At 40.7% G+C, this 11,785-nt stretch overlaps 1 protein-coding gene across 1 annotated transcript; it reads right to left on the reverse strand.

The window, feature by feature from the left end:
• Window positions 1–1,431: 1,431 nt before the first annotated feature.
• Window positions 1,432–7,535, reverse strand: LOC139474426 (toll-like receptor 4). The gene is made up of 2 exons (XM_071257440.1): window positions 7,198–7,535; window positions 1,432–4,922 (listed from the first exon to the last, which is right to left on the reverse strand). The coding sequence occupies exon 2, from the start codon at window positions 4,915–4,917 to the stop codon at window positions 2,386–2,388; it is 2,532 nt and encodes an 843-aa protein (XP_071113541.1). The 5' UTR covers window positions 4,918–4,922; window positions 7,198–7,535; the 3' UTR covers window positions 1,432–2,385.
• Between the last annotated feature and the right edge of the window lie 4,250 nt (window positions 7,536–11,785).

The following is an 11,785-nucleotide window of genomic DNA, read 5'->3' on the forward strand; positions in this document are numbered from 1 at the left end:
GAAATATATGATGCAAATATGGTCACCAGGTGTCAAATGCATGCAACAGCGACACTGAAATGCGAATACAGGAAACAAAGAAACATGCCCATTCATTTCGTAGGGAGGTTCTAATTGATTCGTATCCATTGAACGTCAGTGATGGGCGTTATTGTGGCAAGTTGGACTTTACTCCGCATCCAACAGTATGATTTTTGATTGGTTGGTTTCTTGTTTAACGCCGCACTCAGCAATATTTCAGCTATATGAAGGCGGTGTGTAAATAATCGAGCCTGGACCCGAAAATCCAGCGATTGACATCATGAGCGTTAATCTACGCAACTGGGATACGATGACATGCATCAACCAAGTCAGCCAGCCTGGCTTACCCGATCTCGTTAGTCGCCTCTTATATTACAAGCACATTCGCCTTTTACGACAAACATGGGTTGTTGAAGACAAATTCTACCCCGGATTCTTCACGAATCCGATCGAAACCGGGCCGTCGGCGCGACAAACGTTTTAACCACTAGCGATCCCACTATTGAGTCAGGTTGTTGTCCTTACCGCACATATCCCGTGGTACTCTCACTGCTTTCATATTCATATTTGTTCTTTATATAACACACTGTCAAAGAACTGCAAACATTTGAACATTTGAACGTGCCACACATTGATATTAATGCGGCTCACAAAGCAGGCCTCGAAATCCTTTCTGAGTGTGCCAGGTCGTCTGAAACGTGGGTGGGTAGTTTCAACTAATAAATGCGTCGTTTGCTGAATGTGCCGTGAACGTTAAGCAATAGTGGCAAAGACATGGTGTTCACACCTACAGTCGGCCTGTTCCTCTTGACGACTCACTTCGTGTCGACTGATGGGTGAAATTTAATTTTATTATCATCTTGTTTAAATGAGTTTCGTAACAAGAGATTCCCATGGGACTCAGTGTTACACTCATGATGATTTCGGAACACGCATTTGGGTTTTTTTTACTGTGTGAGGACAATGTGGATGTTTTACAAATGTGGAATTTGAGTCTAATAAGTGGCCTATAAAAATACAAGTTGGCAGTAGGCAATCCTCGAGTATTATATAACTGCAGCTGAAGGTGCATCAGCTAGGTATGACAAGAAGTTGTAAAAGTAAAAACTAAACACGAATGATGGAAATGATGTGGTAAACACCACTCAGCTAATTAAGGACGAAAAATCACATTTGCCGGTCCATGAAACTACAGAGATATGTATAGTTCTGATCTACTTTCAGGACAAAAGTGGTGATTAACGATTGGCGTTTTGTGATACTTTATTGATACTATTCTTTTTTAAATTTGCGTAGAAATCATCCACCAGTCACAACAGCTGTATATCATGTAGCGTATTCTACAATCATGGAAGGTATTCTCAAATCCTGATGCAAGCACAGGGTATGTAAACGTGCAGTTATGTTTCATCCATAAGGTGATTCCGATGCACTGGCACAATAATAACATTGGTAGAATGAGTGGGATTTGTTTATACAAACTTGACATCATCAACTCTTAGATGGCGTGGACCAACTCTCACTCGTTTGAGAACGTCAGGCAGCAGCCAAGACACTATCTCAACCCAGACACTCGCACACATTACAGTGCCTCTGATATCGCCGCCAACACCTAATAAGCAAAAGGGCACTGTAGCTTCAGGTTAACTAAGCAATTTTGATCACTTTTGATATGATTTCTTCAAATATCAATTTGAACTTGCATAAAGGTGGACACATTTGAGTGAATTGTCAATCGGATTAATTCAAAAGCCAAAAAATAATAATCAGAAAATAATCAGGCTCGGTTCGGAAAAGTCAATGATTGCTTGTTGCCTTATGCCGCACTCGGCTTTATTAATAATGCTGCCATACGACGATCAGACAAGACAGTGATTGGTATCATAAGCAATGATTTACGTCGTCAGGGCACCATGCCACACTATCACCAAAGTCACCAAGCCTGACCACCCGATACAGGCCAACAAAATGTGTTTCAATGACATTTGAATAAAATGTACATGCTCTGGAGTACGTAAGTATTTTGCGCGATATGAAGGGGAAATTCACGATAAGAAACTCGAGATGTTCCCTCTAGTCATACATCTTGGTGCAGATTGATCACATCCGTTAAAATTGTAATAAAATTACTTGTCTCCTTTATTGGAAAGGAAATCACTATGGATTAGAGAATGTAACATCTGTTACAATTTATCCTTGAATATATCATATCTGGTCAATTTATCATGTGATACAACTAATTTTGAAATCCTGAATGCTCCTAAAATCAACGCATACCCAAGACAAGCAGAAACAAATACACAAAAGAAACGCACCTGAAACCGTCAGTCCAGGTGAATCAATAAAAATTACCAGGGTAATTAATTATCTGTTCATGATTAATATTCTTATTTGTTCATACACAGGGTTAAAAGTGTCACAGTCTTCCTCCACCTCCAGTATGTGTTCTTCCGGCACCACTTCCAGTAAGTCCACTGGTAAATCACAAATATTCACATCGCCTAAAAGAAGGACAATGATCCTATTGTCCATGTTGTTGCCAGCATAAACACTCCGTCGAGTGATGAATTTTGTCCACCCGTCCTCGTCTCCGTCCAGAAAGTCCTGAGATATGACAAGGACTATTCTCCAGCTAGAATGTATCCCGTTAATGATGTCTTCAGCGATATTTCCACCAGGCACAGTATCTCGATGATGCAAGAAAAGACGTAATCCAAACCTTACTTCCAACATGTCTCTCATTTCCCCGTATACGTAGATCCAGTCCGTTTCCGAACTCCCAATGTACGCATCATAATGGAAATCCTCCCTTTTCGCCACCGGTTCTTCATTAACAAGGCCAAATGCTTTGATTATGTATCGTTGCACCTTTGTCCAGTTCATATGAACAAGAATCGACGAGACCAGTACAAAGCCTATTAACACTGTAATTGTCAAAGTCACAGAGAGTAGGAGTTTACCAATGCATTTTCTCCAAACCATTGTTCTATTGAGGAACACAGTCAGTGTCGTCGTAAGACTGCCATTCTCAGCAACACATTCGTACTCATCCCTGTCAAGGTTCAGGGGGGCACTGTGCAACCACTCAATAAAATCTATGCTGCTGCAGCCGCACGCTAATATATTGCCGTGAAGGTACAATGACATGTTATTGTTCTGACACAGTGTTTGCAGCATATCGCGTTCGCGAGGGGTTAGAGTAGAAATAGAATTGTAAGCCATATCAAGTGAGGACAGTTTAGGACAGTGAGAGAGATCGAAAGGTATATCTTTGAAATTGTTATTGGATAGCTTGATGTGTTTGAGATCAGAGTTGTCGGAAAATATGTCATTTGGCAAAAAGTCTATTGATGAATGTGTAAGATGTATGTTTTGGAGATTTTTTAGCTTCTTAAATAGTGACTTGCCTTTTGTTGTGAGGAAAAGACTGTCAGCATTCACATAATTCAACTTAAGAATTCGTAACCCACTAAAAGTATCAAAAAATGCTCCCATAATATTTCTTATATCATTACCCGACAGATTTATTTCTAAGAGATGCTCAAAACCCAGAAATGGATAGTTAAATGAATTCATTTCTAAATATGATATATCAAGCACACGCAAACTGGTGCAGTTGCAGCAACGAATACCTGCTTTCATACCTCCTACTGTGCCTAGGTTACTCATATTGAACACCTGCAGGGTTTCAGGGAGCATTACGTTAAAATGTCCATCTGGAGTACGACTTAAAGACGAGGACAAGAGGCGAGGGGATGTAAATCTATTTTGAGTCGTCACATGCACTGAGATATCCAGGTAAACCAAATTCGAAAATTTATATATGTCAAACATTGATACTCGTCCAGTGAGCCTGTTATCTGATAAATCAAAGTGCTTGATGCAAGTCGAAAAAAGTGAATCAACAAGTCCTGCGGTTTCTATATAGTAAATTTGATTATCGCTTATGTCAACCATTTCAACACAAATATCACCCAAGTGCTGTACTGTTCCATTTGTTAGCATTGTCATAGGCAGTTCATCCTGTGTCATTTGCCCGAAGACAAACACGTGGCGCATGTTCAGGAGCGTCATATTTCTTCCTCGTAAACCAGCCAATGATTTGAATGCCGCAGTAGGAAGTAACCAATCAACACCTTCCATCGAAAGAATCGACAGATGGTGCAATGGTTCAAATGCATCTGTTTCAATATGAAAAAGATTACATAGATCCAATATAAGAGTAGAGAGATTTGTTGATCGAAATGAACTAAATGTGTTATTTGCTATTTCCTTCAGACTACAACTGTTTTCTTTATCATTATATAATGCACTTGATCCAAGCACAAGAGTTCGAAGATTTATCAGTTTCTCAAATCCACTTTTAAATACTACCTTTGCTGAGCTATCCAGGGATAAATACTGAAGGTTCACAAGTTTGCTGAATGCCTTGTCAGGATATATCATTGTTAAACCCACGGCATATGCATCGTTCCCTTTCAAGTGAAGTTCCTTTACATTTATTAGGGGGACAAAGATGTCATCTGGAAAGGTATTGGTGTCCATTCTTAATTTATTCGAATTCATACTTAGTGTCTCGAGGCCCTGTATACCAGAAAAAGCCCCCGAATCCATGTGATCTATCAAATTGTTGTCCAACTGGAGACCTTTCAGGTCGGGGTATGAAATAAAGCTGTTGTTATCCAGAGACTGCAGCTGGTTGTTTCTCAAGTCGAGGCTGGTGACATTAGGTCCCTGATTTACAGGCACGGACTTTAGATGAAGCCCACTACAGTTCAGTAACGTTCCTCCGTATCGACCATCAAATGTAGGTGTGCAGAATGTTGTCACCGCTGCATGTAGGTAATATATCCAACACTGCAAGACGACAAGTCTTAGACTGTATACGTAGGCCATTGCGCCTGTAATGAAAACATACATGAGATAGGTGAGTAAGTGAGATTTGTTTAAAATTACAATAGTCCAGCTATATCACGGATGCCTGTAAATAATCGAATCAGACTCAGACCATCCAGTAACTGAAATCATGAACATACGATCCAAGCTTTTATTATTAAAGAGGGTTAATGTGGAAGTAAATTGATAGCGATTGTGTTGCAAATATCGATAACATTAAATTAATTCCCCGGAGAAAACATTTAATAATATTCGTAGAAAGTATTTAAATGCCAAAGTGAAAGTGCTGAAATCACAATCTGCTAATCGGATTCCAAAACAAAACTATTTAGGGCGTAGCCTAAAGCTACCGGTTCATTGGTGCAGTGATACGTGACAAATGTTTTCATTGGCTGATATGTGCATTTGGCTGTAGCGTCTTTGTACTGTATGGTCTATCTTGTTATGCAAAACAGCTCTTCGGAAAGTCTGGAAGGGATCAGTCAATAGCAAATCTAAATGAAAATCCTTAAATAACATTGCTTTCGTTGTTGTGAACCGACGTTTGATCTTGACATTATGAATAATCAAAAAAGCAATTAATGTTTTTTAACTTTTGTGACTCAATGTATGTAGCTTTTCCTTATGGGTACCATCAACCACTTGCAGGTCTTGGTCCTATTCCATTCAACGAATGCCTGTCAAGGATCATACCCAGAGTAGACAACTGACGGAATCGTCAATGTTGTTACTTATACGGCATAAGTTGACATGAGTTGTAGCCATGGTAATCAAACGGTTTAACAAACAGAAACAGTTCCGTAATGCGATTACAAAATTCAAGGTGAATGTTATAAGTGTGCAGTTTCGTTATTCATTAACTGATAGATTAGTACACTTCATTAAAGTCAGTAAGCACAGAACACATCAAGCTTGGTAACACTGTTAATTAATGTCTCCTAGTCTACTTTATCTTCCAGCACATAAAAGTATCTTGTTTCATCCAATTCTTATGTGACTGAAATCACAAGTCATCTCAGGCGCCGCGATTCGCTGTGCAGAGTTGCGTCCCTTGGGCACGCCAGAAACCTGTGATTGTGGTTTCGAATCCTAGTTCCCCCTTCATGTTTCTAGGTTTGTCAGCACCATACCCGTGCTCGTGGGTTTGACCGAATTTGTAAACGTCTGAGACCTGCATCACTTCGGGCTTTCCTCCCACATAAAGCTAACACGCCGTGATATATTTGGAATACTGTTAAAAGCGGCGTTAAAACCAACTCACTCACTCACTATGTGACAGTGACTCCATTGAAGATGAAGTTCATTTTCTGATCAGTTGTCCATTCTATTCTGGCCTGAAATATAATTTGTGGAAATATGTATTGACTGTAAATCCATTTTACAGTCTTCTGTAGCACATTGACTAGGTCACATTCTTATTTAGTAATGACAAATTCGTAAAGCTCTTTGCAGTGTAATAGTGATACCACTCCCTTTTATATGTATGTGGTATAGTGTAACTTGAGGTTCATAGTCCTTTTGGGCGGATGTTTTATCGTGTATTTTATTGAGTTCTCATGTACCGATTCATATAACATGTGTAATGAAATATGTGTCCTTTTCTTTCTATTTTTGGACTATTTCTAAGTGTATGAAATGACGCAGCTTCAGTAGTAGTAGTGGTTGTTGTCAGAAGTGGTAGAAGTGGTAGTAGTAGTAGTAGTAGTAGTAGCAGCAGCAGCAGCAGCAGCAGTAGTAGTAGTAGTAGTAAGAATTTATCAATTAATAAATTAACTTGGGAATTAAGGAAACGGTTCCAGAAAAGACGGAACTACTGACACGAGTATACACATAATATAGATCTCACATCTTAATCGTATTAATCTGACCCTGATGAGTGGAAAGTTAAAAAAAGCCGAACGACCCTTTCCATATTCATAAGAAACAAAAATGGAAGTCCCACCAATTGTAGCCTAGATCGCGTACTTTGTGTACCTTATGGGAGCCGTGCCAATTTACACTAAGTTTTGTCAAACGGGTACATACAAAGTAGGTCATCTAGACCACCAGTTGTCGGACTTCCATTTACATTAAAGCTTTGATGGCTTCATTTACTACTTTCTAAATTTCTACTAATTCACCCTATTAAATGGTGATGATGCCAGGCGTTTGCGGAAAGGTAAGCGTGTCCCGCCTCATCGATAGCACTCGTCACAAACAAATCCATCAGCAAATCGAAGGGATCGAGTGAATCGTTTATATTAAAATATTATATTAAAAATAATTGTGATCGATACTTACCGATACGTTACCCGAAGTCCGTGAAGAACGGCGTTCCAAGGTGACTTCCAGCTGCCCAAGTTACAACTCAAAGCAATCCATGCACCACATAAATGGTGTATCACAATGAGACTAAAAACAGGGGAATACGCGTCCTTGTGCAGATGGAGAACATTGACCTACATATTTCTAAAGGTGATTGTGTGGGGAATCCTTGTGTGAATGACTGATGTACCCCTCCGTGATATTGCTGCAATGTTGCTGAAAGCTACGTGAAGCCCAACTCGCCCATTACACAAAATTCATTTTTCCGAAACAGCACCACGCCTGTTCCTACCAGTACGGTGTTCGTTCACATAACCTCCATTATCTAGTTATTATTTGATTAAAGGCGTATGAGAGCCCTACATCACCCAAACCTTAGACATTCTGATTGGTCGATGGGAATGGGCGTTAATCTGATTGGCAAAGGAAAGAGCGTGTCTGTAGGTGTTAGAAATAGGAAAACAGCGGGAGCGATTGAGTAAAGAGTATGGGCAGGGTCATATGGAGTTGAAAAGCTCAGCGTGCTTTTCATCTCTGCAAACAGGCCTGAAGTTTGGATCCCATAACACAGAGAGTCGATGTATGTAAACAGTAACTGAAAACTGTTGACATACATTTCTCTTATAAACTGGTAATAGAAATCATACATGAAGTGGACTGCTGTAAAATCACAATCGAAAATTTTGAAAACTTCAAATGTAGTTTTGGCAGCAGACCTCTATGCAGATATGGAAGAGCACATTGAACACTTCGACATCAGCAGTTATGACCCCACCCATCCTCTCTGCTCAAACGTCAATGCTAAAGTCATTGCTAAATTTATAGTCAGGTGGAAATGTCATGGAAGGGGTCTGCGGTTTGAACCCAACACTGTATTCACTTTTATATAATGGGAAAGAAAACAACACCGCTAATTATAGGTGAGGTGTGTGTTTGTATGTGTGTGTGTGGCTGCTTGTACTAGTCCGGACTGATGCCGATTTATAGTGCTAAGCACACTGAGATACCATTCCGCAGTTTAACATGAATACCCCACTCAGACACAGTATACTGACTCCGAGGCGACCAGTCCTTGTTTTAGCCCCTTAATGCCGAGCGCCAGAGGATATCAGAATCAGTAACAGGAAAGTCTAGTTTAGGTCGTTTCCTTAGAGGTTGGTCACAGTTTTCAGGACACCGTGCCCGTACTTGACGATGGAGATTAGAATATTTTCTAAAATAACACCACACTCGTGTTGGTCCTTGGCCCTACAATGACAGCAATTAATGCAAGTGAATACTTGAATGTCTCTCGTTTCGTTTGTGGTGATACTTGTGTTGGTGCACTGCTGCTGTGGTGGTGGTGATATATAACTGTTTACATGCTGCTGCTGCTGCTGCTGCTGCTGCAGTGGAGGTGGTGGTTGTTGATAACCGTTAACTTTCTGCTGCTCCTGTGTTTGTGGTTGTAGATAAGTGTATACTTGCTGCAGTTGTGGTATTTGTAGACAACTGTTTACTTGCTGCTGCTCCTGCTGCTGCAGTGGTGGTGGTTGTAGATAATTGTTGGTTACTTGCTGCTGCTTCGGTGGTGCAGGTAGATAACTCTTTTCTTGCTACTGTTGTGGTGGTGGTTGTAGATAACTACTTGCTACTGCTGCGGTGGTGCAGGTAGATAACTCTTTACTTGATGCTGCTGTGTTGGTGGTTGTATATAAGTGTTAACTTGCTGCTGCTGCTGCGGGGTTGGATGTAGACACCTGTTTATTTGCTGCTGCTGCTGCTGCTGCTCCTGCTGCTGCTGTTGCAATGGCGGTGGTTGTAGATAACTGTTGGTTACTTGCTACTGCGGTGGTGGTGGTTGTAGATAACTATTTACTTGCTGCTGCTGCGGGGGTGATTGTAGACAACTGTTTGCTTGCTTGCTGCTGCTGCTGCTGCAGTGGGGGTGGTTGTAGATACATTTTGGTTACTTGCTGCCGCGGTGGTGCAGGTAGATAACTGTTGGTTACTTGCTGCTGCTGTGTTGGTGGTTGTAGATAACTGTTTTCTTGCTGCTGTTGCGGGGGTGATTGTAGACACCTGATTGCTTGCTTTCTGCTGCTGCTGCTGCAGTGGTGGTGGAGATAACTGTTGGTTACTTGCTGCCGCAGTGGTGCAGGTAGATAACTGTTGGTTACTAGCTGTGTGGAGCTTGTAGATAACTGTTTACTTCCTGCTGCTGCAGTGGTGGTGGTTGTAGATAACTGTTGGTTACTTGCTGCCGCGGTGGTGCAGGTAGATAACTGTTTGTTACTTGCTGCTGTTGTGGTGGTGGTTGTAGATAACTGATTACTTGCTGCTGCTGCTGCTGCAATGGTGGTTGTTGTAGATAACTGTTGGTTACTTGCTGCTGCTGTGTTGGTGGTTGTAGATAACTGTTTACTTGCTGCTGCTGCGAGGGTGATTGTAGACAACTGTTTCCTTTGCTTGCTGCTGCTGCTACTGCTGCTGCTGCTGCAGTGGTGGTGGTTGTAGATATGTGTTGGTTTCTTACTGCTGTGGTGGTGGTTGTAGATAACTGTTTACCTGCTGCTGCTTCGGGGGTGGTGGTAGATAACTGTTTACTTGCTGCTGTTGTGGTGGTTGCAGATAACTGTTTACTTGCTGCTGTTGTGGTTGTAGATAACTATTTACTTTCTGCTGTTGTGGTGGTTGCAGATAACTGTTTACTTGCTGTTGTGGTGGTGGTTGCAGATAACTGTTTACTTGCAGCTGCTGCTGCTGTGGTGGTGGTGGTGGTGGTAGATAACTGTTGGTTACGTGCTGATCTTCGTCGGAATGATTTGCATAAATATGTCGTACCAGGTCTTAAGGCCAGACATACTGCTTGGAAAATTTGGACCAAATATCATGTTGACACATCAGTTGTTGAATGTAAAATGAACTCCTCACCTTTCTTGGCTTCAATATTTATACATTATGAAGATTGGTCTCCTTAATCCAGCTGTTAAGCTTCTTAGGATAACCAATCCATTTTTTTCTGACAAGTTCTCCTTCTCTTCTTAAGTACTTTTTCCAATCGCCATATGCTATCATCACACTTATTAACTCTCTGCATTTCGTTTTCATGAAAACTACTTTGAACCCAACTTCAAAAATGCAAGAGAGTTAACTGACTTTAAAAGTCCAGTTTCCACCCTTGCCGGACAAGGCTGGAATTCCTGGGCTCGATCGTAGCGCCACCAGTGGCTATTACGAGTTATGTCCTTTCTATGCCTCTCCTATTGACCAATCAGATTCAACCTCACAAAACGGTGGCGCCCAGTCAAGACGATCTGATTGATAATCAAGATCTATATTGTGACAAAACGAGTCTTACATCGCGAAGTGCATCAAATCACGCGAGCACCTTCATTAAAACATGAACAGATTTAGAAAATATCTGTTGACAACGAGTTAGCGGTGCACATGCTTTGCAAATCCTGCAGTCGACCTAAATCTGCACGACACTTTACGAACCGGATTTCGATTTCGGTGCGCAATTTTGATTGGACTATGCATACACTCGTTTGTCCAGCCAAAATCTAACTCCATAATACCTGCCTAGTTCGGCAAGGGTGCAAACTGGACTTTTATAGTCAGTTAACTCACTTGCCTCGGGAAGATGCTTTGAACCGGGTCGTCTTCCACATCTGTCATATGATAGATTGGAATACCATCTCCATAACATCGTCTTTTTCTTGGTAGTCTCTTTGAAAGGTATGTCTTAGATGAGACAGTCTCACATGATCAACCACTTTAAATTTAAAGTGTTTCTTGATCGATTTAGCCTTTACCTTAACTTTAGTCACAACCTTGGATTTGACAGGTTTGATTAATGTATCAATGTATTGGTTTTTTCCATACTTAAACTTCATTCCTGTTATCAATGTCTGGTGCTGATCATTGGTTTATTGATCTATGTAGTCTTTGACCAGATCGTGCTGGCCAGGTAGTAATACGTTTGCTTGAACGTGAAATATCTGTACATGTCTTGAGAGTACGAATCACACGCTCAGCATAGGATGCTTTTGTTTCATTCTGGGTGACATAATAGGTGAGGCTCTTACTTTGTAAATAGGTTTTCACTTTTCTATTGTTGAATTCAAGGTTTTATCCGACCTTATGATTTTGAGGAAAGGAGAGGTTGTAAATATTTCCAACAGGGTTTTGACAACAGAGTTGGGAGTCTTGTTTTTCATCTGTTCCACCCATAGTTATCTTGCAAAAAATACTGATATTATTAACAAGTAATTGACACCATCATTATCCGAAGCTATGTTAGACACGTCAATATCCCATCTACCATTAAAACCAGTAGCAACCACTCTTTTCCGTTTAAACGTATACCTCAAATGCCTGTGAAGTGAATAAACAACTAAAATTAATGTGATGTAATCCAATATCAAATGTGTCCTCCTTCTTGATAATATAGAGCTCAGTGGGTCCAGAAAAACAGACTGTCTGTTTGGGATTAAAATACATACTTGACAAATACTCCTCTTATCCTTCAGCTTGAATTTTGACAGTAGAAATGATAAACATCTATAAATGGCATATTTAT

Source organism: Haliotis cracherodii, unplaced genomic scaffold (assembly GCF_022045235.1).
Source record: "Haliotis cracherodii isolate W230 unplaced genomic scaffold, xgHalCrac1.p SCAF_3, whole genome shotgun sequence".
In the NCBI taxonomy this organism is placed as follows: Eukaryota; Metazoa; Mollusca; class Gastropoda; order Lepetellida; family Haliotidae; genus Haliotis; species Haliotis cracherodii.